The sequence below is a fragment of the Watersipora subatra genome, chromosome 1 (genome assembly GCF_963576615.1).
Source record: "Watersipora subatra chromosome 1, tzWatSuba1.1, whole genome shotgun sequence".
NCBI classification, from domain to species: domain Eukaryota; kingdom Metazoa; phylum Bryozoa; class Gymnolaemata; order Cheilostomatida; family Watersiporidae; genus Watersipora; species Watersipora subatra.
In genome coordinates this window covers 23996113-24022601 of record NC_088708.1, presented here as the reverse complement: position 1 = coordinate 24022601, position 26489 = coordinate 23996113, and the positions used below count along the sequence as shown (strand labels likewise).

Here is a 26489-nt window from a genome sequence, read left to right as displayed (position 1 = left end):
CACATGTACGTCTACGACGACATCACGATCAATTACATCCCCGATCAACTCAACGACATCAAGAAGAGCAACAAGATGGTGAGAACAGTCAGGTGACAACCCAACCAATGACTTCTCCATCACTGGACTTGACTCAATCTGAAGAGGCAACCCAGGAAGATAACTTGAGCACCTATGTTACAGCTACCCAGTATGACAAGCCTCCCAGTGCCACAAACCCGCAATAGTAGAACCTAAGAGAGATTTAGCTACAACAGTTTCAGATACATCAAATTTAACAGAAAGAATTTATGAGACTAGACATCCCCCAGAGTAGCTACAAGGCTATGTGCCAGAATAGGCCCTACACCTGTACCCTCTCTGCTCACGTTAGCCATTGTTTGGTTTGACATCTTACAGAGGGGGTGGTGTAATGTATATAGTATCATTAGCATGATTAATCTTATACACAGTTAGCAATTATCTTCTTGTTATAATGTTACACATAGTTAGAGGTTATCTACTCCTACATTATCATATCAGTTATCAACACCCATGCGTACGGACTTACACACATGCGCATCAACTATCAATCATCCACATGTAAATAAGATAATCAACAAGAAGCCTTTCATGACTACTAGAATAACTTTACGATTAACGGTTTAATACTCGTCAAATACGTCACGGGCCCGTGCGTGCACACTATATAATTAATACTACTATAATTACTACTACTGCTACTACAGATAATATGCATCTACCATAACAGGTAAACATAACATTAATCTTTAACTTTGAGTATCCTTGACATATATTCTAAACTAACGGTAATAATTTTAGTACTCATGAATACATCTACTAATAAGTAAAATTATAACTTTTTGCTATCACGAATCATCGTTTCATAACTTTATAATCGTTTCACAACTTTTTATCGTTTCACCTAGCTATAACATTTGCTTAAAATTTCCTTTGACATTTTTAGCTAGTAAATTAGATTCATGATTAGAATTTATGTTCATTTCTCACTTGTAGAAAGTGAGGAACATCGATTGATCTGAAACTAACACCATGTTAATGGCCATGACTTGGATGGATGGTTTTAATAAAAACTTTACGCTACGATGAAAGTTTTCCGGCTTGCAAAAATTATATAATAAAATAATATTATTGTTGAAGACAATGCAAAACATAATTCGCAAAACATATTGAATACATCATAGCCCTGTTGCCATCTGTGCTGAAATCTTCTCTGATAGATGGATTTATGAAGTGTAATCAGAGCTGTATAGCTCAACTCAATTCCAATGAACCAAATATTAAGTTCAAAAAATTTTATGCTCCACCCTAATAAGTGAAAACAGGTGAGTCCACGAACCGCCAACCAGGTGCAAGAATGGCTTTAGTAATCCTTCGCCAAAATCGGTGGGTAAATTGATTTAAACGAAATTGACGTTGTTTTGCGTTGACTATTTCGGTCAACTCATAAAACTTTTGTTTTGTACTTGAATTAACTAATCGAATGTGACCAGTAAATTCTTTCTACAAACTGATACTGATAATGACTAGATAACGTTGACTATACATGACCTTTTGAGATGCAGCTGGTTTCACCATATATTTGAACATATTCTTTTCAAAGATGGCAGCGTGCTTATTTTGTTTAGTAGCTAGTTTCCGATGTGGGTAGCAACTGAGAACTTAGCTGATACAAAGGTCGCGATGAAATAAGTTAACTTGACAACCTAATTACCGTAGACCGACAATATCGTAGTCGGTACTTAGATGTTTACACAGCATTTAGAGGAAGCTAATAATTATGACAAGTTTTCAATTTCCCTTATTTGAGGCGTTTGAGACATTCATAATAATGTATCTGAAGCTGGATTTAAAATTTTATTTTAGCAAACATGAGCAAATGCAAAATAAAATATATGCCAGAGACGCATAGGACTAGACTTTTATCGCAATAGCCGATGTGAATACGAGATATAAAGAGGTTGTATCACTCGTTACATCATTTTGGACAAGTCTGGGCATGTTTTTTGGCATGAGTGTTTTTACCGCGATCAGTTTTTTCGATTTTAATCTTCAAATATCTTGACAATGAGAGCGCCTGACACAACAAACAACATATCAACTGATAGACAAAAGAAATGCTTTCTTTTAAAATCAACTAAAATTTGATGCAATCACATCTTTAAATGTGTCAATTAGATTCGTGCTCAAGGACTCCATCATCGCCAATTCAAGTCATTTTTAGAAGAACTTTATTCAGATTACACAGATGTTGTGTATTTCTTTGCAGTGCGTTGGTTGAGCCGAGCTAGTATGCTGAAAAGATTTTGGAATCTGAGAAAGGAGATTATAACTTTCATCATTAATAAGCAGCAAGATGTTGCTTGTTTAACTGATGATGACTCGTTAAATGACCTAGCCTTTCTGACTGACATCACACAATATCTTTCAAATTTAAATGTTAAACTACAAGGCAAATGTCAGTTGGTAAACAAGATGTTTGAACACATATGTTCCTTTGAAAAGAAGCTTCAGCTGTTTCGGAATTGACTGAGTAAAACAAATCTTACTCATTTTTCCTGTTTAGCAGTCAGAAAAGCAGAACTGCCAGGAATATATTGCTCCAAACATACTGAACAACTTAACAAGTTGCATTCTGAATTTTCAACGAGGTTTACTGATTTTAGGAAATGTGATCCTAAGTTCAAACTATTTTCTCAGCCCTTTGACATGGTACCTGAAAACAGTCCTAGCCGCTATCAAATGGAGCTAAGAGAATTACAATCAGATGCTGATTTGAGGAGAGCATATACTAATAATGATTTAGTAACTTTTTATGAGAAACATGTATTTGGAAAGTATCCAAATCTAGAGCTGCATGCTAGAAACATGCTATCACTTTTGGGAGTACATATTGTTGCAAACAGCTTTTTTCAAAAATGAAATTTACTACATAAAGGCAGGTACCGAAGTCAACTCACCGATGAACACCTGACCGGTCAACTTCGAGTTGCTAGCATGCAGTTGTATGCATGCTCGCAAGCATGCATACATCAGTAAAAGCGGACATTGAAAAGTTGTGTAAAAAGTACCAAGTTTCACACTAATTATCCAATCTGCACTTTATTTTTTGTCTCAATTTCTTGTTCCAATATTACAGATTCATGCTAATAAAAGTTTGTATTTATTGTTTGCAAGAAATGTACTTATATTACAATATTATCTCAGTCTCCTCAAGTCGACACACAATTTTCCATTAGATTACATTGTTTTGGGTTGCGGGCCCTAGGTCTTGTTCAAATATTGAAAAGTGGCCCTCAAAAGAAACATGTTGCACACCCCTGAGGTAGAAGAACATGACGCCTGGATTCGCGTGATGCTGGAGAGAATGTCGAACGCAAACATGACTATTAACACCACTAAATGTGAGTTTTCCTGAAGCCAGATAACATTTCTAGGGTATGTGACATCATCCACTGGCATACGAGCTAGTCCAGATTCAATTCAAGGCATCGAAAGTTTTGCCATGCCTACATGCACTAAAGACATTCGTAGCTTTCTCGGCATGTGCAACCAGTTTAGTAAATTTTCAATCAACTTGGAAGTATTAGTACCCCCTACGTGAGCTGTTGCGTAAAAGCTGCATGTGGTACTGGGGCGAATCGCAAGAACGGTCATTTAAGCAAATCAAGAAAGGGCTACGGAAATCTGTAAAGCTGGCCACATACAACCAGGGTCAGGAAACAATAATTCAGACTGATGGAGCCACTCTATTGCAGAGACAAGATGATGGCAGTTTGAGACTGGTAAGCGCCGCTTCCCAAGCGTTGAATGACACCAAGAAGCGTTACGCAACAATTGAGCAAGAAGCAATAGAGATCGTCTGAGCCTGTGAAAAGTTCAAGCAGTATATAATAGGCCTAAAGGTAGCAATAAAAACTGAACACAAGCCTCTCGACCACTCCTGAATGATATTGCAATAGATAAACTTCCTGCTTGCATCCAGAGATTTCGCAAGAGACTCATGAGGTTCGATTACCACATCGATTACATCCCTGGAAAAAATAATATAATTGCAGATGCCTTGTCGCGCTCCTGCGCTGTTGTCTCCAACGAAGATCATGCGTTCACCGCTGATGTAGAACTTCATGCTATTTCTACACTTCACCAGACTGCTTCTGCTGCTGGTCTCCATGAACTCCATACTTCAGCGAAAAGATGAAGTTTTAGCAAGGGTCATACACTGTTAAAAACGGGTGGCCTGCCTACCTTTCATTAATTAAGATTCTCTTCCGCCCATACTTTGAGAATCACACAAGGCTCTCTCTGATAGGAGAGATTCTGGCCCTAAACAGCCGAATTATTATCCCTCAAGTTAATTGATTGGCAGTGTTGAATCAAGTTCACCAAGGCCGCCTAGGCATAACGAAATGTCGCGAAAGAGCCAGAAAATCTGTTTGGTGGCCTAGAATGTCGCAACAAATTGTGGATGTTGTCAAAAATTGTACTTCGTGTCGGATGTTCTGTAAGGCCCATGCGAAGCCGTTTTTTCGTTCGGACTACCCAGAAAGACCCAGGAAATGAGTAGGCAGCGACCTGTTCCAGTTCCAGAGTAAAACATACCTCCTACTGGTAGATCACTATTCGCGTTATATTGAAATAGCGCGGCTCGATGATCTGGCTAGCGCTGAAGTTATCCGTCACATGAAGGACATATTTGCTCGCCACGGCGTGCCCAAAATTTTGGAGTCGGACAATGGGCCCCATAATACTTGCGACAAATTTAAAACCTTTGTTACCGAATTTTCCTTCACTCACATTACGAGCTCGCCCAAATGCCCACAGAGTAAGGGGGCAGCTGAACGCGCGGTCCAAACGGTAAAATCCAGCTTCAAAAAGGAACTCGACCCTTACCTGCGGTGATGATTGGTAGGATAATGGCCTATCAATCATCGCAGCTTGAGAATGAGAAGTCACCCTCGAAACTGCTTATGGGGAAATGTATCCGTACGACAGTGTCGTCATTACCCGTTGTGCTACAGCCAGTAGCTATCGATACCGAGGACATTGCTGCTAAGAAGAGAAAGCTGGAAAAAAAAGTGCTATTAACTCTGATCTAAGACACCGTGCTAGAGAAAGGTCACCCGGTGCACCCACAAGTACCCCGCAATCTTTCATTGTACAATATGATACCGGCAGAACCATCCATTGTAACCAACCTGATTTAGTAAAACCCCCCACATCAAACGTTTTGCCAAAACGATCGAGCTTTGGCCGGGAGCTAAAACCGCATCATATTCTTGACATGTAAAATAGCTGCTCCATCGTACAAAAATTTAGGGTTGGACTCATTGCTAGTATAATTTTATCATTTGTACTGTTGTATTCTGGTTTGAATCCTTTTTGTTTTTCCAACATTCATCCATCAGGGAGGGGAGATGTTGTGTTATTGTATTAACCGGATATAGATGTGACTTTCGGTGAAAGAACAATCTGGGACGTTTTGCAATAATAAACTTTGCGAATTCTAATTCACCATTTAACCTAACTGTATCTGCCTGTATAAACTAACAATGTTCAGCCAAAATAATAGAGCCAATGCTTGTGCGACATTGCTCTTTAAAAGAACACACACAGGCTCGGTTTGCAAAATGATAAGCAGATACCATACTTGATCTTCGAGGAATTCCTCACACACATATCTCCGACACACATTCACAATTCGGGACTAGAACCTACATGTATCACTTTTGATATCTGCTAGATAAAGCTTATATATATTTGGAGAACGTTCAAAAGTTTTTAAAAATCAAACCAAAAACATTATTACAAAAAAATCTTTCCAAGTGTCGATAATTTACTGACGGTATTGTTGTTAACTTGTCAGAAGTTGAGCATCCACTTCAATCCCGGGCAGAAAACGCCTTTCTGCAGCCGTTTCGGTTTGGCAGAATTATTGCAAAAATCTTTTTAAAAATATGGAGATGGGGTGCTGTGAACTGATTTTTATTAAATATCATAGCAGGCCATGGAACCAATGTTTGGATACTGTGCTATACAAACTATTCAAATTATTTCATGTATTTTGCATCCGGTTACGTCACATGACACATACTGTATTACCCAAAATGCATCAAGGAAAGGGGTCTGTGGAAAATTTCTGATGGGCTTAGGATGAACAAGAAAGTATTGCCCAAGTGACTTTTCATCGCATCCATCTCGGTCGAATGAGAGGTTTATTTCACCATTGTGTATTACAATAGGATAAAAATGTTTCTAAGATTCATATTATTTCTTTTTTAAGAAGTGTTGCTATATATTTTGAGTATAAATCAACCCCTTAGTTGGGTCAGCATCTTTTTGGTTCCTAACAATTCAAGCTCAGCTGGTATAGGAGCTTTTTTACAGCTTTTGTTTTTGATGGTAACACCGTGAGAATATTGTTTTGTAAGTCTAATTGTTATATTTATAATTTCTTTGGTTCGATTTTTATTGAGTGAAAGTTAACTAGGTACTGTTCTCTTGTTACTTGTGTACCATTTTGTTAAAAGCTCTGTATCACGTAGAGTATGATCGGGGTAGTACAAAATATATTTTTGTATACAAAGCGTTATCGAATACAAGAAAATCGTTTACTGAATGCAATTTTGCTTCCGTTTAGATAACCAGGAAATAAACAAATGTAAAGGGTTGCCCATAATCTCAGCGGTGATAATTGTTTGCTAGATAGGTTTAACCTAAATACATATCATATAGGTAAGGTGAAGCAGGTCGGTTTTCCGTTAAAGCTCGTTTAAAAAGTAGTGGAAGTATTATTAAGCTATTGCTGAAATTATTTATATGGAAAAACCAAGTTTTGTCCGACTTTTGAAGAGCCGAAGTTGCCTGTACTTTTAACTACAATTATTAATGTTGTGATACAATAAGCTCGTAGGATATAGTTAAATACCATTGTGAATGCCAGCTGTTACTGCTTGTGAATTTCAATATGAAGTTCACTGAACTCGAGTTTCCGATGAGTATCTTAGAATATTGTTGTTTCAATATGCTGTTCCATTCAGGGTAAATATATCTTTAAAAAAGATTATTAAAAAATAATCACCCTGTCAGTTAAAAAAGATTCATATGTTATGACTATGTAATATAACAACTCAGAAATTCTTAATTATCGCAATCAAGAACTTTTTAGCTTTTATTAATGACACAGCGTACTCTTTCCAGTCATTTCATATTGCGCTAACTTATAGGTGATATTTACATTTATTTTGCTAAAATAGTTATCATAGTGAAAAGCCTGCAGCAAACAAGATTCCTTGAATGGCTACACTGCAGACATGATGTCTAATTAAGTAGAGTGTGTTCATGAAAAAGAATTCATTCAAATGCATGCATAATATTCTATTCCCCAAATGTTCTGTGCTCAATATTATAGCTTGTTGCGTTGTTATTATAGTATAGTTGCGTTCAAAGAGTTGGTTTTGTGTGTATTTCACGTGTCATTTTAAAATATGTTGCTGATTATGAAATTATTTCAACACATTGTAGGTAGATACCTGAAATGAGTGAATGAGAGGTTTGCCCTTATCGCTAGACTCGACCAAGATGAGTCGCAGTGCTTGGGAGAGTCCACCACATATTAACAGTGATCTTGATGGTTTGACATTCAATTCGTCTTCCTCCCGGCAATCCGCAGTTGGCATCAGTAGATCACAAGATGATGCCACTGTGAGCTACCACTTTCAAAGACCGCAAAGCGAAAATGATCTTCAAACTTATGGTGGTGGGAAAAGATGGGCAGTTGGTGATGACATGCTAGTTGAGCAGGTATATGTCTTTCCCAAGTGCCGATATATGTAATTCAGTGGTTTGAAAGTAGATATTTGTAGTCCCACAAGCATTTGATTTTGTTGGTATAAACCAGTTCCCTAAAAAATGTTTAAATTTGTGCTCATAATGCGTAGGTGAATTCATGCAAGTATGGCATTCATATCAATCGCTACATATTATATGTAATTTCAGTTGGCAACTTCATAAGTAGATTTTTGCAGTTTGGTGTTTGCTAAAGTATATGCTTGTTGTGTTGGACACCTTCCTTAGCGGTTATATTTTTGTTAGTTTCTATTGTCTATCAGAAGCGTTGGATCTGCTTTTCTCTGTTTGGTCTCAATCATGTATACACGCTGTCTTAGGTGAAACTTGCAAGGCCTTTCATTTTATCGACAAAATGTTCCGAATTTTTTCGTGTGTTAGTGGAGCCAATAGCAATAAAGTCACCATTGAATGCATTCCTATACATATAATAAAAATGGGATTGTAAAAAGTGACCATGAACTTGCAGCTTCATTGTCCAATATACAACTTGTGGTGATATCAAATACCCAATTTCATATTACCGGTAAGCATAAAACATCAATAAGATTTTGCACTCAACCTAAATACCCAGCCAAATTTACTATGTTGACTTTGCCTTGATCAGGTACCTTGGTGCCTCTCCATTCCGCATTATAAACATATCCTTAGCAAACAAACATGCAGCTCATTTCACTATAATTCGATAATTCTCACAAGGGAAAAGTAATTAAGAAATCATTTCTCATGATGTACTTTTCCATCTTTGCGTCAATGAATATTCTCAGAGCATATGCATGATCTGCAAAGTCAATGTGTAATTACAGAGTTCCACAATTGACTGAAATCACTTCTATGTTGTCAAGGGGAAAGCGTTTTGAAACTATCTATACTAGAAATAATCATATCCTAATCAATAAATAGATTTAGTGGTAGATTCATTGTTGTGGTAATGTTTCTCCTGGCATTGTTGTCCAGTTGAAGACGATGAATGCAGTTTGTTTGAAACAGCTTTTTATTATTGCGAGGCTGTTACGTCTTTTGAAAGCATTAATTTATCATGTCATCTGTATGTATTAATATTACAAACATTGGCAAGTTTGTTAAAACACAATTAAAGTCACTTTAGCCTCAATGGCAACGTGGATGAGACAGATTTTTAGGTTGTTAGTTTAAAGTTCCTCAAAGACCCTATGCAACTCACTTGTCAATTACAGTAAAACCTCTAATGAACGGCATGGCGCTCCATTCTTCAACCTTTCCTCTATAGTGGCGATCAATTGGAGGCGGCATTCAAATAGAGGCTGGTGGTCTATTTTTCTAATGGCTCCTCAGAATTTTCGGAAGATGGATTTAGCCCTATTACGGGCGAAGCGAATGTTGCTTATATTTGGCTTTATTTTTTTGCGGAGTGATATTAAACCTTTTGTGTGCAATAAATCTGCTAACTTACCTTCAACTAGTTGTCAAATATCTCTTTATAAATGTGCATCGAGAAACGTAATATAATCGAGAAATATCTCTACTAGTTGATATCCATTGCTTGCAATCGACATGCGATGATATTATAGCATCTGTCCTTCTTTGCAATTTGTTGGCATTTTCAATTTTTATTTCATTCCAAAGTTGAAGACATTTCTATTTGTATCCATATTTAACAATCTTGCAAAAAAGCTCATTGCACTCACTGATAAGTTTGCTGCAGTTTGCAGCCAAAACTAGCTTTTTATGTGCAATAGAAGTGGAGTTATGAGCATCAATCCATTGTAAGCCGTGTTAAGATAGCCACAAGGACGCTTTTAAATAACGGGCTTTTAATCCGCATATTTATAAGTTATACAATAATAATCGATCAAATGATACAAATATATATTCATGAACAAGTGACATAATTGAACCATACTTCTATTACATGCAGAAACAAAAATTAACGTTTTTAAAACAAAAATATTTCCATCGTTTGCTCAGATAGCTGCGTTCTGATTGTTGCTTTTGATGGAACGAACGTGTAGTTGTCCAATACCTTCCACAATATCTTCTGGCCTCAACTCTTCTTCTGCACTGCTGAGCTAGTCGATATTAGCGTCCAAACATTCTTTGGCAGAGCAAAACTTTCACCCGCTGCATTTAGCACTAATGCAGTGCTAAAAGTCTGCTCACTAAACGTAACCTTCGGTCCAAAACTTGCAAACCGGTTCTTATATGCATGTCCTTCGAAGTATTAGGACTGCGTTAAACGAGGAACTACTATTAGCATGAGACAGTTAGTAGTTATTTCTATTTCGTTGCTTTCAAAGTTTCCATCTACCATCGTAAAGTTAAACCGCTTTTTTCTATATATATGTACATGTAGTACTTTCAAGTAGAAAGACGGCGTTAAACAAGGAACCGCTAATAGCCTGAGACAGCAATTATTTCTATAGCGTTGCTTTAAAAGTTCATCTACCATTGTAAATTTAAGCCAGTTTTTTTATATATGTAGGCTGCTTCAAAGTAGAAAGACCAAGTAGAAGTTCAAAGCATTAAAGAGAGAACTACTACTAGCCTGAGACCGTTATCGATTATTTTTATGGTGTTGCTTTCAAAGTTTTAATGGAAAAAAACGAAAAGCTTTGGAATCGGACAACAAAAGAATTAATTGTATTAATAATAAATTGTGTATATCAATAACGATTTTGTGGACACCTATCTCCTGATCAGTTGATATTAGTGGCTTGTAAAGATCAAATAATGTCAAAGTGGCGGTCAAATGGAGGTGGTGTTCAATTGGAGAGTGGCGGTCTATCTTTCAACCTTTTTCTCAGGGTGGCGGTCAATGGAGGTGTCGTTCAAATAGAGGTGGCATTCAATTAAAGGTTTTACGGTAGTTGAGTTTGCTATAGTTGTGCTATGGTTTTTAATAATAGTTATGTACTTGGTATAATTGATTTTGTAGATACCCATGCACGGTTGTGTATATTTTGAATTCAAGAATTAATATTAGACAAAGCCATTTGTACTGTAATTGTGCAAATGTTTCTGTTGCTATCTTTGCTGATTGTATCCATAGTAAACGGGAGCACTCTTGTCTCATTCTATACACCTGATATTTGCTTTTTACTTCAAAACATTTGCAAGCATGACTAGGCAGTATCATCTGCAGCCACAATTGCCATTTCGTATATCAAGCTAGTAGATCTTTGAACATTCTTGACAGCTTATCAATAAGTATATTTACGGTTAGATATAAACATGCCTATTCTTATATGTAATGGTTGGCATTCTTTCACTTTCGCAAAATATATTCCTTCCAGCTGAATCACCAGTTGCTTAGTATCATTTTAGTTGAGCCTTGCGACAGGATGCCATGAATGTGATTTCCTGACATTTTTGATGCATTGTTATATTAATGTTGTGGTTGGCAATGGCTTACAGTCGGTATTGCCTATAGAAGAGTTAGTTATTTGTTAGTTTGAACCTTTTCTGTCAATTACTGCTATGCTAAGCAGTACATTCCACAGCGCAAGAAAAGTATTCACTCAAAGATTTGCGTTACCATTGCAGGCCAAAAGTGTAAGTGACTTGGAGAGGGAGTTTCACAATGTTAATCTCGTTGGCAGTGATGTAAGTTGACTATCATGATCTGTGACTAACACTCGATGATTCAGGCTTGTCATGTGACCACCTCAGACAACGGGACATTTTTTGCTTATACCGAATAGGCTAGTTACTCATCAATCCTGATACTTGCTCTTTTATGGCTCAGTGATACACATTTCTAGATGGTAGATCTCTTTTATTATGAATAAACAGATTATTATTTTCCTATCTGAGATTTTTCAGATATTGCAGATAATTGGCTGGTTTATGCGTTTATAGTAATTGCATAGGCACAATGGTCTGCATAGTGCTTTTCATTATTATACTAAGCTAGACTGCTTTCCCTTCATTTGCTTAGGGTGTTGGCGTGTATACAGATTGCCTTTCTTGCCCTGAATAAGTGTTCTAATCTTCATTCATACCTCCGCTAGACCTCTAAACATAAGCGCAAACATAGCTTGATCAATATTCAAATTAGGCAAACAACGTCAGCTGTGTTGTTAGCAAACGTCAGTGCGTTGGTCATTGCACTCGCATTCACTCTTCGTCAGTCTGCGCTCAGAGTCATAATGGTGATGACTCTGGATTGGTTTCAGTTTTCGGCTAAGAAGTTTTGGGAGATCGACGATGGACACGTGTCAGATAGTAAGGGTGCCATGTTTTCAGCCAGCAGTCCGTGGAGTCCTCGAGCTAGTACATGGAGTTCACCAACCACAGGTATGTAAATATCTGTGCTGGCAGTGTTAGACTGTGATAGTGACAGGCTATTAAATGGTAAGTATTATTGGTTTTGCCATTTTTCGTTTTCAACAAAAGATTAAGCTTTTGTAGCCTGTGAGGTTTTTGTTTATTTAACAGTAAAATTAGTTTTGAAATATGTATACTTTGTGCATTTCTGACAAAAACTGCCAACAAATAACATCAGGATTTGATATATAAAGCCAGCATTTCGCATTCCAATTTCAGCTCTGCTCTGATCATGTGGTTCTGACTTTAAACAATTAATTTGTATTTAATTTTTTCCTCATACCTTGTGTGGTCATACATGGCTTGATAGTTAAAATTTTCTGTGTTTATGAGCGATCAAGAAATAACCAATGGACATTATATATTGACATAACCACCTAAAGGAAATAGTTACAGTAATTTAATTCATTGTTTTTGTGTGCCCTTATTTTCTACTGTCATTATGTTATTAGATCATACTGTTGCTCAAACATTGTCACCAAGTGGACATAGAGCATTTCAGAGTGGCTTGGGTACAGATATGGTTGAATACATGCTGGGTGATCCGCTTCGCAAAAACCTTCCCAAATTGCGAGGCATCAAACACCATGACTTTGTAAGTACTGATTATAATCCTACAGTGCTGATTGATTCATCTTATCAGTATCCCCAACAGCACAGCCATTATAAGGATTTGCATTTCCCATTTTGTTTGCTTCATCCATCAGCTAATTGAAAAAAAGTTAAAGCTTTAGGCGTGGGTCTTGCTTAGATTGCTCCTGCTTCAACAGGCCAGCCAGCATATATAGCGAGGAGATTGTTTTAATGAATTCTCTCCATCTCCTTTGTGAAAGAGTTCATGATATTGAAATGATCAAATCCATTCAATGATTTACAATGACTAGCTTATCGTTCTTGGGAATCTTTACACATGATCATCAGTTGTCGCTGACATATATTCGCATGATTCATTTCATCACTCTGAGACTTATCGAAATATTGCCTCAACGTGTTTTAATATATTCATATTCTCATTTTCTTGGCATAATGACATTTTCGTGTGCACTTTCTGTCATATAAAGCTTTAACACAATAAACCATATTGGTCTTCTTTCATAAACTCACAATTCTGTCATTATGCTGTTAATTGCAATTTTTGCGCTGTTTGTTGGCTACTCATAGATGCCCACAGCTAATTGCAGTTAGAGTGTATTTATTCGAATTCTAGTGGAATCATTTGTAACTTATCAGTAATCAATGAAGTGTCTCTTTAGCAACCATTTAGACATGAAGGGCAATATGATACTAGATTGGCTGTATAGAATGACAACGCTTGTTTTCTTTTGCCTGCCATACTGTCTTGTGTCTTGCTTGACATGTTGACGTGGAGATGATGCGCCCACAATTTTTGACCTATCAGTATTAAAGTAATTTGATGTATTGAGCTGAAATTTATTTTCCAAATTAATAAATAGGGTTGCCAATTATTTATTATCGGTCACATGCTAGGACTGTTTTTTTCCACTGTTTTACATATTTTTTAGAGCCACGACCCTGAGAATGATGGACAGCCAACTGGTAAGATAAGTAGCAAGACCTCTTCTCCTTTTGAGCCAATAGACAACAACAATAAAAGTGGTGACAGCCAATCAGAACTGCTTATTAATAGTGGAGACGATGGGTACAGGTTAGTTCGCTTGGATCGTTTTAGTATTTAGGTGAAGGCCTGTTATCTGGTTTGTTGTAAATATTCTACCATAGCGATTGCTTTAGCCAGGTAGTAGTCATAAAAACTTACTGTTTGTTTTACTTTCAATATCACATCAGCCAAAACTCACCATGTGTTCAATTTTTCCATGGAAAACTAACTATTACAAGAGTGACATGAAATTTTTAACAATGTTGAGAACTGTTTTGAAATATTGCATTCGTTATAATAACTGCGGGACGCAATATTAGGCAGTGACAGAGAATGAACTTCAATTCCTTAGCAAGGTGTACCAGTAGAAATTGACTTCAATCACAATACGTTAATAATTTTATCCACGGTAGAAGTAAATTTTATAATCTTCAGTAATCTTAGTTCACGATTGGACAAAACTGGATATAATGGATGGACAAGGGTATACGCAACATCTAGTGCACAAAGTGTGTTAGCTGGGTTGTTAGTAAGCTACCTAACAATAGCAATACTTGTGTAGCAGCTTGTGAACACGCGTCAAACAATTTTATCTGAGGAAATTACTTTCGGTTAGTATAAAGTTGTCTCTCCCGTAATCATTTTCCAAAAAGTGCAGGTTACAGTGTTGAGCTTTCTTAAAAAAAGTTGGTGATTTCCTTATTAAGTCATGTTGTTTAAATTTTTTTGTTGCAAGTTCTTGTAACTGTTTTACTGCTGGTTTACCTGCTGGCATTCATTTGTCATACCAACAGTTGTTTATTAAGCACCAAGGGAGTGCGTGAGTACCTGACATCTGAGACTCTCAGAGAATATCTTTGGTAAAGCTGGGAAGCGGAATACGAAATGTCATGCACAATATGTCCTAGAACAGAAGGGCTTGTAGTGCATGACATGGCTTTTGCTTCCCAGCTTCTTAATGTTGAATGGCTGAGATTCTGGCATCTGGTAGGGTGCTTAGGACTGAGTCGCCACTGTCCAAGCTCGTTCGGGACGATGAACCACCCAATCCTCCTTCCATCATTGGCTCCACCCCAACAAAGAAGCCTTCATCCTCATCTCGCGATACCTATGCTCCCATTCTCCCCCAAACCTCAAGTATGGATCAGCTGAATGCCTCTCAAGGTGAGATTCTCGCTTTCACATACGTCTCTCATCACTCGCGTCATTTGACAGAGAGAAACGAGCAGTTTTTTTTTCAATAAAGTGATAGTTTTCAGCATTGTTTTTAACTCATCTGTTATAAATTTAAAAAACACTAAACCATTAAACGTTGATACAAAACCTTTTGTTTTTACCTTGCTGTGTGATTTGCTCTTGAAAACTAACCTGCTGTTCCTTGATGAAGGTAACGCATGTCATTTTTGTGTACCAACTACTCTGCTTATCAATCGCCACAAATATCACATGCTTTTCATAAACCCTACATTTAGGTATTGGTTGGGCATTTGCAACTATCTGAATAAATGAAATACAGTCTGTAGATGTGCCCATGTATCATTAATAAGCATTGGTGTGCTGATTACAGGCTATGGGTTATCAATAAACAGTAGTACTGTTGAAGCCTTACCTTACCCAGAATTCTCTCCTATGGGTGCCCCACCCTCTCTAGACTCCCCGGCCGGACAATTCAATACCATGTCTGCTCCACCCCTTGACATCTATCCCAACTCTACTGTTCAGGTAAGCATATTTCTAACCTCCAGTCTGAAGGTTATGTTGCCGTCTCGTTTAGTAGTTCAAACTACTGCCAACTTGTATTATTTCTGTTGTAGGCGTGATTATATAGATCGTCCATTTTTTATTGTCTCGTGTTATGGCTGGCTTTGATAGTTCAGTAATGAGCAAAAATAAAAGTTGTGACTCTTTGTCTGTTGAATGCATTTTTATATGCTGCAAAGCAATTTTCAATCTATTGATATTTTATATCAACTAGTCTCAAGGCAATAGATTCGGTCACTCAAAGATGATGAGCCAGGCACCAGCTAACTATCAACAACAGACTGGACACCATCCTCAGCCTTCTCTCAACCTCAGTATGCCACAGCCTTCTCTCCAACCAGTCCCACAACAACCCCCGACTCCTGGTGGCCAGCCTGCCGCTCAGATGCCCTACACTGTCGTTAATGCCCCACCACCCCAACAGTTCACCATGGCCCAGCAGCAGATGGGTAAGCCACATGTCAAACGTAAAACACAATCAGTAATACTGCTACGTCGTGATCAGAAAGTTGTCTTATCTTTTGTGCCATGCTTTGTCTGTAAGTATTTTTTCTGGGAGTGTAAGTTTCATATTGTACATAGAAATCGTGTTAGTTGAGCAAGGTACAAGACAAACCTTAAATCAGCCATATTGAACAGCTATGCAAGGCAGCGTTTGAAATTAAGATGTGATCATACTATGGAGAGACCTCCCCTTCAATTTTTAGAGTACTTATATCCATTGAACTATTAGAGTTGCCATAGCTTCGCTCTATAAAGATTTAACTTGATAACTATTGAAATTTTAGCATTGCTTTTGTTTTCAGCCGCGATTTACCGGCTGTCTAAAATAGCTTGTATGCTGCAAGTAAATATTGCCCAGTGATACATTCACTCGTACAATATACATGTACATGTTCAATGCTGACTGCATTGAACATGTATTTGCAGTTGATGTCTGTATTTAAGGTTTCTGTTTTTATTTGCAGGTCACAACTCTGCTATTCCCAGCCATACTAACTCTCCCAACATGCCCCCCAACACTAACCCCCCTTCACAAGCTGTATTCGCTCACCCGTCATATCTCATCAATGGACAGGAACCATATGCTGTTAGCATGCCTGTAGCAGGTAAGCTTCATGTGGACAGTCCGAATTATGATCCTCACCGGTAGGTTAGTGAATTGATATCAAATCTCCATCATTCTTCTTCACATCACTCTGCCTATTAGTCAAGGAACAGTCCAGCTAATTGAGTAACAGCTCAAGTGCTTCTTTCAATGGCTTCCGGTGTCGGGTTTTCTTAGATGTCTCGGGTGTAGATGTCTTGCTGTAGTCATTAGTGGCGGCCCAAACCTCAGCATCCCATTTTCAAGTTTGAATGTCAATGCAATAATTAGTAGCATTCTTATAGTGCTTTTTTCTTTTTTTAAATCCTAAAGTTTTAGATAATGGGCACGCTCCATAACTTTTATAGCTACTGGCATGGAGTGGCCAATTGACATTGTGATCATAATAGTGAAAAATTGGTGAAGCCGATCAAATCACTGGGATACAAGAAGTCATGAGCAATGTTTTCTAGTTATACGTAGTCCCTAGCAGCAACAGATATTTGTATCACATGGGCACTGAGCTAAATTGATTGTCCCCTTTCATTCGAGTCACTACTAGTCTACTACTAGTGTACTAGTTGTATTCATGTATAAAGCTTCTATTAACAAAAACGATCAGCCAATTAATGATTGTACTCCATCAGCTAGAGCTGATATTTCTAGTAGATAAGGGCTGCTCGACCTGATTACTTGTGTTGGTCCGAATAGAGGCCTGTCTGCTATCTAGTCCTTCAAAATCAGCATTGCTGTGTGCGAGAGATACTAATATGGAGGTGCGTTGATGGCTTATTCGAACAGCGACTATGCAGCTGGTTTTATAATCATATGGTGTTCAAAGGGCAAAATCTGTAAACAGTTTGTATCATGAGTGGTGTCTTCAAGTATTTGCTTATACAAGCATAAATAACTCACTGACTATCAGTGCCGCTGTTAGACTTGAACCAAATGTTTGTTCAAAGTTGCTTAGTAAATCAAGAAGAATGAGACCGACAATAATCAGTGTCTTACAGATTTTAGATTGGCCATTCCCATTGGCAGGCACTCAGCTAAATGTTTTCTCTATGTTCTTCAGCAGGTCAAATGGTTCCAACACAGCTTGTACAGATGCCATGGGGGTTTTATCCTGCCAACATCATTTCACAGCAGAATCAGGCTCAGCCAAATCAGCAGGTGAATAATCAGCAGCAGAGAATGGGAGGCGATCAACGACCTCTGACTCCTGGCCAGCAAAACAATATGCAGTCGGGTGATGGATCCTTCCAGCCAATTAATCCTCCTCAAATGCAAATGCCAAGCAATGTGGTTGATGTGAATGGTGAGCATTTCTGTTGCTTCTGGTGATTTCCAGTTTGCTCTCAGTTCAGTTCGTTCCATACCGTTAGTTTGTCCTTGTGCCATATACTCATTTTTTACATCAATTGGGTATCATTTCCATTACCCTCCTTAGCCCTTGTTTGCCTGATGCTTCCACATTTCACTTTCCCAACCAAATGTCATGGGTCTGCCAGTCATCTATAATACTCAGGAGACAATTCTGCATTAATATTTAGCTGTTACGATTGTATGTATGTGTGACCTTGGAGCTGTCACACATTTTTCAATGGAGCATCTCTTTGTACAAGTGAAAAACTGTGGGTCTAAATGTGTGACTAGCATAGTTTTGGACTGTGAATTAACACAATTTACCTGCCCTGACGGTCGACACTAAAATAGTTGGATACTTAGATAATATATGCACTGAATTTTTGTTTTTGGAAAGCGACATCAGCACCAATATACTTCTTCCCTTTAATAACTAGTTCAAAACCTTTGTAATGCTTTGAGGACATAACCCATTATTACTTAGAGTTGTTTTCTCGCGAAATCTTGATATAACCGTAATTTTAGTTGCAGTTTACTCCAGTGGTTTTAGACGAAATATTTAGCTACTGTTTTATCTACAATGTTGGACAGTAAAATGTGTCTCAAATAATAATTCACCTCGCAAATGCAAGTTAGCAGTATCCAGGATAATCGGTGGATCAGCGAGTACCAAAGAGTATCTTTATAATGAGGGTTCAGCGCTAGAATGAAGTAAGTCTTTTGGTGAGTTTTAAAATGGAATATAGCTGGCTTGGCTGACAGAAAGCAGTAGTATTATTCATTGTAAAAAAGTAATAGTGAATTCAATTTGTCTATAGCTTGCTCTGAGTCCTAAACTTCCATGTTTCCGTGTAGTAGTCATATCTTACTTGAAGACTTCTCCAGATGGGATGTAGTTGTACAAGATGGTTCCGGTTACCCTTTCACGCAACCTCATTCGTCGAAATATTTTCACAAATATACTTCACGCATTCAATAAAACCATGTCTATTGTTCTTAGGCGTCTGTATTATCGTCATTTTAATGCTGTCACGTTCAGCTCTGATGTCTTATAACCTACCGTGAAAATTCGTTTAATTTTTTAGCCTTAGCTCGAAGGAGTACATATCATTGTCTGATAAACATGACGAGTCTGTTGGTTACATGTGATAATCGGAAAATGCTGCAGAAATTATTCGCGAAGCATGGGTCACATGGTCAGATTACCACTAGATGATTAGACCAAGTCGAAACAAAACTGTAAAGTAGCGAGCATCTATATTTGATATGGGGTCTTCGGTAAAACCCGAAGTGTTTGTCATAAACTAGTGCTACGGGAAGTTTTATATTGAACCTTTTATTGGGCTTTCAATTTACGTGAAAACATCACGTGACAAAACAATAACCAAATGTAATGACTACGTCAGAGAAATAAACTGATTCCGATCTACAGCGGTTTCGTGATGGCTGCGATCAACTATTCGTTTTTGAGCTTTTAAGAGCTTGTAATCACATTTCCACATATCTTGCACCTACAACACAGCAGAGTAAGACATGGTGAATCTTTTGATACCAAATAACCGTAATGTGAATTTTGTTGCAAGTCAACCTTTAAGATTCATTCAATTAAATTTGGCGCTCATTTTTATGTTTTGGCTGATGTTTGAGATGTTATCGTTCTTTTTATAAACTTGCACATGAGTGACAGAAAGTTTTCATGCTTAGATATTCATCACCATATTTTTTTAACGTGGTTGGCATAGATTTTTATATGGTTAATGATGTATTCAAGAACATCTACAGTGTCTGAAATGGCAAGCAGTAAAATCAGTCAACAAAAATCAGGTATTAGTAGTAAAATGGAGAGATGGTTTCTTCTTTTTAACAGCAGATACGGTTGAGACGCTAGCTACTGAGGAAGAACCTAAAGGGTATCGCTAGCTTTCAAAATATAATCACTTGCGATAAAGAAAAACCAGGGATTGATCACCACGATCAGATGGCTAGCTGTTATACCAGTAAAAAGATGTTGAAGTGATGAAAAAAACTTCCGTTTATTCAATGTGGAAATCATAAATATGGGAGATTGTTTAGAAGAAAGCTTAGACACTCTTATAATTCATGATGTATCCATTTAGCAAAGAGAAGTAACTGCTGATGCGTTTCCAATGATGTGGCTCACGGCTGTTGAACTTCAGTCAAAATGAATTTGATCACTTTTTTGACAAACTCCCGCCAAAAAATAATAACAGTAACCCAACTCTAGATTGACTCTATCGTAAGAGTCAATCACTCTTAAAAAGCCAGTGAAAAAAGAACTAACTCGCTGTGTTTGAAATGTGCCATACTCGATTGGAGTCCTGATTGAGGATTGACTCGATTCGGTCATATTAGCAAGCAAACCAAAGACTATTTAGGAGAGTCCAAAATACACCAACAGGAGTGATAAAACTGAATAGGATAATTTTAAAAGTGAAAACTGTCTCACCAATAATTTGTTTACTAAAAGCTATAGTATTTGTTGACTGTCATAATAAAAGCAAGTTTGTATTTATTGCAGAAATCAGTAGATATAAGCACAAATAGTAGTAAAAGAAAGGCTCAGGTTACTATGGCTTTGAACCTTTGTGTATTTTTGATTTTTAAAAAAACAAAATAACTCCACTTTCCTAAGTTTCAGCAGTTTGTTTGATTTATTTCTTCGTAAAAGTTATTATATTCCAGATATGGTATTTAGGCTTTCGGCCAGATATTTATCCAATTGTTTTTAACTGAAAATATAATTTATTTGTAGTTCCCATATTATTTGCATATTGTTTAAACCAAATGTGTGACGAGTTCCTCACACATTTGGTTTAAACTGAATCGGTTCTTCTCTTATTTTGCTTTCGTCCTAGCAAACACTTGTATTAGTAATTTCAAAGCAAGAGAAAATTTGTGTACGTGACCAGTCTCTAGATATTAAAGCCATTGCAAACAATCAGTCCTCAAAGTGTTAAAAGACTTATTATAGGCTCATTTCAGACAGCCGGTTACAGTTGCATAGTCATTGTAAATGTTTTACTCCGGTTGGATGTTGTAAAACTAAAACCTTGACAACTATTTCAGCCTGTTTGAGCTAGATTGGTATGCGAAAAGGTAGCAGTTGTTCAAAAGGAATGAGCAAATAAACTTCTCAAGGTTCATTGACACATAATCTTTATCCAAAGGTATCAAGTTTTTAATTATTCCTCTGGTTATATTGACCCTAGTGCGTTGGCATCAATATTTACCCAATGCGGTGAATATTGAGTATCTCACGTAAAAAACATTTTCACTTTCGTATAACTTGCTACTGGTAGTTTGAACCAACTGAAATGCTGACTTTGATTGACAATATATTGGCAGGTGATGATGAGTAATTATTGCTATTAACCATATGTGTTACTGATCTGAAATTACCATGAAATTGAATCTACATGTAGTGCTGTGAAATCTAGTGCAGTGTAGTCACTATAATGTCCTTCAAATGTAAATGTCAAAAAACTAACAGCAACGCAAAATTCATGTTTAGGCAAACTTTTTGTGAATTGAAAAGTGAGTTGTAACAGTTGGAGAAGAATAAAACGGAGTCATTGCAAATTGCTTGAAATCTGCAGGCAATGGTGGTCAAAATCTGCTTTGATAAAAATATCTAAAACTAAACTGTCGACGCTAAAGGTTATTGTTTTTACCAATCTTCTATGAGAAGTGATTTTAGGCTAATTAAAATATTAATAGATGTCAAGTTTGAAAAATAGCTTAATTAAGTTCAAAATATCTTTGTATCAGTTAAAAAGGTAAACTAACCCGCTATATATAATTTTATCAGTTATATTCAGACACTTGAGGTGTATGTGAATACACCCATCTCGCAGTTCTACGCATGAATCAAATCTGCAAACCTAAAATTGTTTGCAAGTGTACTACCCGCAATAATCTACATTGATATAAAAGCCAACTATAGCTAAAATGTTTATTGCATGCTTAAAGACTCCCTTGTTATATAGTACAAACCGTCTCGCCTTACCCAAATGTTATTGGCGACAGTTTGTGACCTACTCCACTAAGGTCAAACCAATGTTGAAAAGCAAATGCACATTAAACTGCTGTATGGTAACTTATAACTAATTTTATTGTTTGTAGTTGTGATTTAATAAATAAAGTATTTGCAACCAGAAAGGCCATCTCTGACTGTTATGAGTACCGTGCTTTTCGGACTATAAACCGCACCCCTATATAAGCCGCATCTGCTTTATTTCCGAAAAACGATAATAAAACAATACATAGGCCTCAACTCAGGGCGGTGCTTTTTAACACAGCAGCAACTTTCCGGTTTAAAACAGAACAGTGCCTAACAGCATTGTTTCGTATTAACCGACGCTTTTTAACCTATTGTCTAACGAAACAGTACTGTTAGGCCTTGTTTCGTATTTTCTTTCACCGCTAGAGGTACACTAACCGGAGATTCTGGTTAATGCGCCCTAGCGGTGAAAGAAAAAGCCACAGAATAGCCGCACCCCTATATAAGCCGCATGGCTCGAATCGTCAGAAAAAAGTAGCGGCTAATAGTCCGAAAAGTACGGTAGATACTACTTTTCATTCAACTCATGCTATCTTCCTCAAGTATTATTGTCTAACGAAGTATTTGTAGCTGAACTTATTTCAACTTGCAGGATTCCCTGCCATAGTAGCTTTCTATGACCACAATGGACAGTTAGTGACTACCATGAACAATCCGAGAGGTATGCCAGGTGCACCAATTCGCCTTATTTCTCCAGCTCCTATTATGTTCAACGCTAATAATGCTCCGCAAGCTCAACAAGGTAAAATAATATTTAAGGAAATCATACTGATTGTCTTTGCTTTTTTTACATCTTAGCACAACAACCTTGCAGCTTCTGTTATAACCCATTGGATGACAGCATTTGAATTGGCATAACTAGCTGATGCCAACGCATGCGATGCATCATATTTCAGTGTAATTGGTTGAGTCAGACACAGCATTTCCAGGCTTAAAAGTCAATTTTCCCGATCATTCTGCAAGGCAGGGAAACTCTAAACTGCGAAAATTTTACCATTTGAAGGTTTTTTGATATCTATTATTATTCACAGATCTCATGCTATAACAAGAACGTTGGGCAAAAATTTGTAAGTGATACCTGAAACCATAAAAAAATTATTCTTACTACATTTTTTAATATAACTAATAACTACCAAAATGAGCGCAGACAGTAATTCAATAGCAACAAACAAGCCAGCATTAGTTAATAGTGGTAACAGTTTACTAGTCCTTGAACCCATTTCAGTACAAATCAACTAGAATTTCTGAACTTTAGTTTCATCAACACAAAAATCTTGCAATTGTTTCCTCAGAACAATAATAAATAAAGAATATTTTCAAAACACAGTATTTTAATACATTTGCATTTCATTTTTAATGTATATGTAGTATAAAGTTGATATAGTATATAAATAAGTATATGTAGATTAAATTACAACACATTCTCTATGTGATCCCTTATTCAAAATACTTATCGTAGTTTACCAAATATTGAAGGAACTGTTAATAACATGTTATGTATACAAGTTCTGGTGCCAATATGTACACGTTGAAAAAACTTTCTCAGATGTCTTGAAATGATTTTTTGGCTGCCAGTTTGGTTATTTTTAGTAATATATCCTCGAGTGTAAAAGTGTCCTAGGTGTATCTTAATTTAATGTGTATCTTAATTTAATGTGTATCTTAATTTAATGTGTATTTTATACAAGGCGTATCCTAGTTCAAAAGAATATCTATGTATGGTAATTATTATCATGGAGAAGTAGTGTATAACTAAAATTTGTGTTTTAATTACTCTATTATTTTGTTTGGATCAGTAACAATATTATGAGTTTAATTTGTCACTTTTAATTAATCTAAACATGTTGAAGAAATAATAAAACCTGTGTGAGTAAAAATACACTATTTTTATCATTGGAGCTTGTTTTGCAGCACTAATTCAATAGTCCTCTAAATAGATTTACATTTAATAAATGTATAAGTAGGACTATAAACAAATGTTGTCATAAAACATAAGCAGGTTTCTATTTGTCTTTCAAATGATTTCAAAGTGGCTTCATATTTATTAATAGTTTAGAGCTTGTCATAACTATCTAAGACTAGTCATGTGGCAAGCCAAGGAATCAATTTATTATTATTCACCGAAGTACATGTAGGTGTTGTGACTGCCTGTTCAGTGCACCCAGTCACATTTCACTTACTGTATGTTGATCAATATCGGCCTAGGACAATACTCGGTCACTAGTTCCTAGTATTAACATATGTTGGTTGCTTGCTCCAATTGCGTAGTGACTCAATGCATTATCTTGTTTCAAGATTTTACTCGTCATTCGCGTCCATTCCTGGTTTCTTATTTCAAACACAGTTGTTAGTCTTGAGATCAGTAACAATTTTTTGAGTGAATTCAACTCATCATTAATGGGTAGCGCTACGAAACACTAAAATGTGCGTAGCGAGCATATTTGCATGGCTTCGGAGCATACAACTACATAATTACATCAGTAATGGTATTAATGTGTAGGCTGCTGAACAATGTGTGGCCTAGTTCTGCTGAAGTAATATTGCTTAACATATAAAATTCAGCATATCATGGTATTAAGTTAAAGCTGTCGCTGAATCATACATTCGTAGTGTTTGTCACAACAGGATTCAGTGGCAACCCAGTAAATTACAACAACAGTAATGGAGGTCCAGCAAATCTAGGTGCAGTCAGTCAAATAGTTGCTCCTCAACCATTGCCTGTCAGCAATGGACAGGTGAATGGACACAGCTTTCCACAAAATGTCAATATGATGCCGCCTCCTCAGGACTTTGGTGAGTTCTAATGGCGTGTTGTCGAACCTATTGTGTCAATGTGTTTAATTTGGTGGCACTGCAGTGTTTTATAAACTGATTAACTCATGTGTGCCGTGGATGAGCAACTGCTCATTAAAATAGTTGTCATAGGAGGCTACAAGACTGAGAAAGCTGTCATGAACCATTCAAATTTTATTATCTTATTGTTTGCCCTGAAAGTTTGCAATGTTATCTGCTTAATACTTGTATTCGTAGCAGCATTCAAGCTCTGTGTACATTAGCCGATAATCGGGCAGATTTTGAAAACATCTTGATCAGTCGTTAAGTTTCGAAACGTTCTGAGACGACTGAAAATCAGTCAAACTACAGTTTGAACTTGTTCAACTAGCAAGTGATTGTACTGTTGTGACAACTAGTTCAGAGCAGGTCGAGTGTAGTTCTATGCAGAACTAGTTAGCATACGCAAACAACCAATAAGAATGATGAACATATTTTCGTGCATATCAATTTTCAATGTAGATTGGTAAATATGCTTATTTGCAACGCAAATTGCTGGGACAAAAATCAGTCAAAAGTTACCGATGGATTATCAGCTATGGTTTATGTGTTATATTTGGTAGTATTCAAAGAAGCTTTCTTCTAGGCATTGTCTACATTGAGCATCATTTCACAGCGAATCAGTATATAGAGTAGAAAATACAATTCAAGTTAACAATGAAAAATGATTAGATACTGATACAATTATTAAAAACCAAGAAAACAAATGAAAAATCATAATGTAGATGCAATTCTTACTTGAGATAATTTATACAAGTCTATGTGTAAAAGTTCAAAGCTCATTTTTAATTGCGATAGCCGTAAAAACTGGAAGTTCAAGCTGGTGGCGGGACATTTGAAATTGAAACGTCACATTTAAAAATTACAAATTGAAAAAATACATTACGCATTTTAAAATAGATTTTTTTAAATGTTAAAACGAAATGCAAACGCAAAAGGTAATATTAATTAAAAATAAACAGTGCATCCCCATTTAGCTTGTAGCCTGCAATCGCGAGGATACCAGGAAATCTGCTCATTCGCGCATAATTGTGACCGAAAACTGGCTTGTTGATTTTTGAGAAAACTGCCTTAAAGCTTGTTCCCATTGTATCAGCGTATGGTGGAGTTGTTCTCTTGATAATTATTTGCTGACCATGTGCACTGTAGACCAATAGCATCGCCAAGGCAATGTGCATATGTCAGAAGCGCTTCAGCTGTCAAGCTTCCCTATATTTCGCCGAGCAGCCACGACAGTCTGCAATGTGTACTACTTCAATGATGGTGAATGGCTGTCAGAGATTGCTTGATTTATATCTCCCTTCATTATAGTTGCTGTAATACCACTATTTCATCGTTTCGGTGGCCATATTGTGTAATGTGAACGCTGTTGCGGACTATTAGCTGATGTAAATGCAGATGAGTTTGTGATAGTGCAAGCAATTGTGGGATTGACGCCGACATACTGCCATATAGTGTAGTGTGTACCAGCCTTTATAAACAAAAGAGCAATGTCATGCTTTACTTTTTTCTTCTGAAACGAATGACCAACTAGTGCTACCCCAGTTCTGGCACACCAGAATGTTTTTCTT

General features: G+C 36.9%; 2 protein-coding genes across 2 annotated transcripts in view; one reads left to right on the top strand and one right to left on the bottom strand.

The window, feature by feature from the left end:
- The window catches only part of LOC137394612 (acyl-coenzyme A synthetase ACSM3, mitochondrial-like), a 36598-nt gene extending 30654 nt beyond the window's left edge, over positions 1-5944 (bottom strand). Inside the window, exon 1 of the mRNA XM_068081354.1 lies at positions 5866-5944. The gene's annotated coding sequence lies outside the window, so the exon portion shown is untranslated. The remainder of the gene's footprint in view (positions 1-5865) is intronic.
- Positions 5945-6124: 180 nt separating this feature from the next.
- LOC137385878 (pumilio homolog 2-like) overlaps positions 6125-26489 on the top strand; it is a 30975-nt gene continuing 10610 nt past the window's right edge. The window contains exons 1-13 of the mRNA XM_068072459.1: positions 6125-6234; positions 7546-7824; positions 11392-11451; positions 12024-12144; positions 12627-12769; positions 13698-13840; positions 14784-14956; positions 15360-15514; positions 15768-16002; positions 16522-16662; positions 17716-17958; positions 22679-22828; positions 24712-24879. Coding sequence (XP_067928560.1) covers positions 7567-7824; positions 11392-11451; positions 12024-12144; positions 12627-12769; positions 13698-13840; positions 14784-14956; positions 15360-15514; positions 15768-16002; positions 16522-16662; positions 17716-17958; positions 22679-22828; positions 24712-24879 — 1990 coding nt within the window. The 5' untranslated portion in view covers positions 6125-6234; positions 7546-7566. The remainder of the gene's footprint in view (positions 6235-7545; positions 7825-11391; positions 11452-12023; positions 12145-12626; positions 12770-13697; positions 13841-14783; positions 14957-15359; positions 15515-15767; positions 16003-16521; positions 16663-17715; positions 17959-22678; positions 22829-24711; positions 24880-26489) is intronic.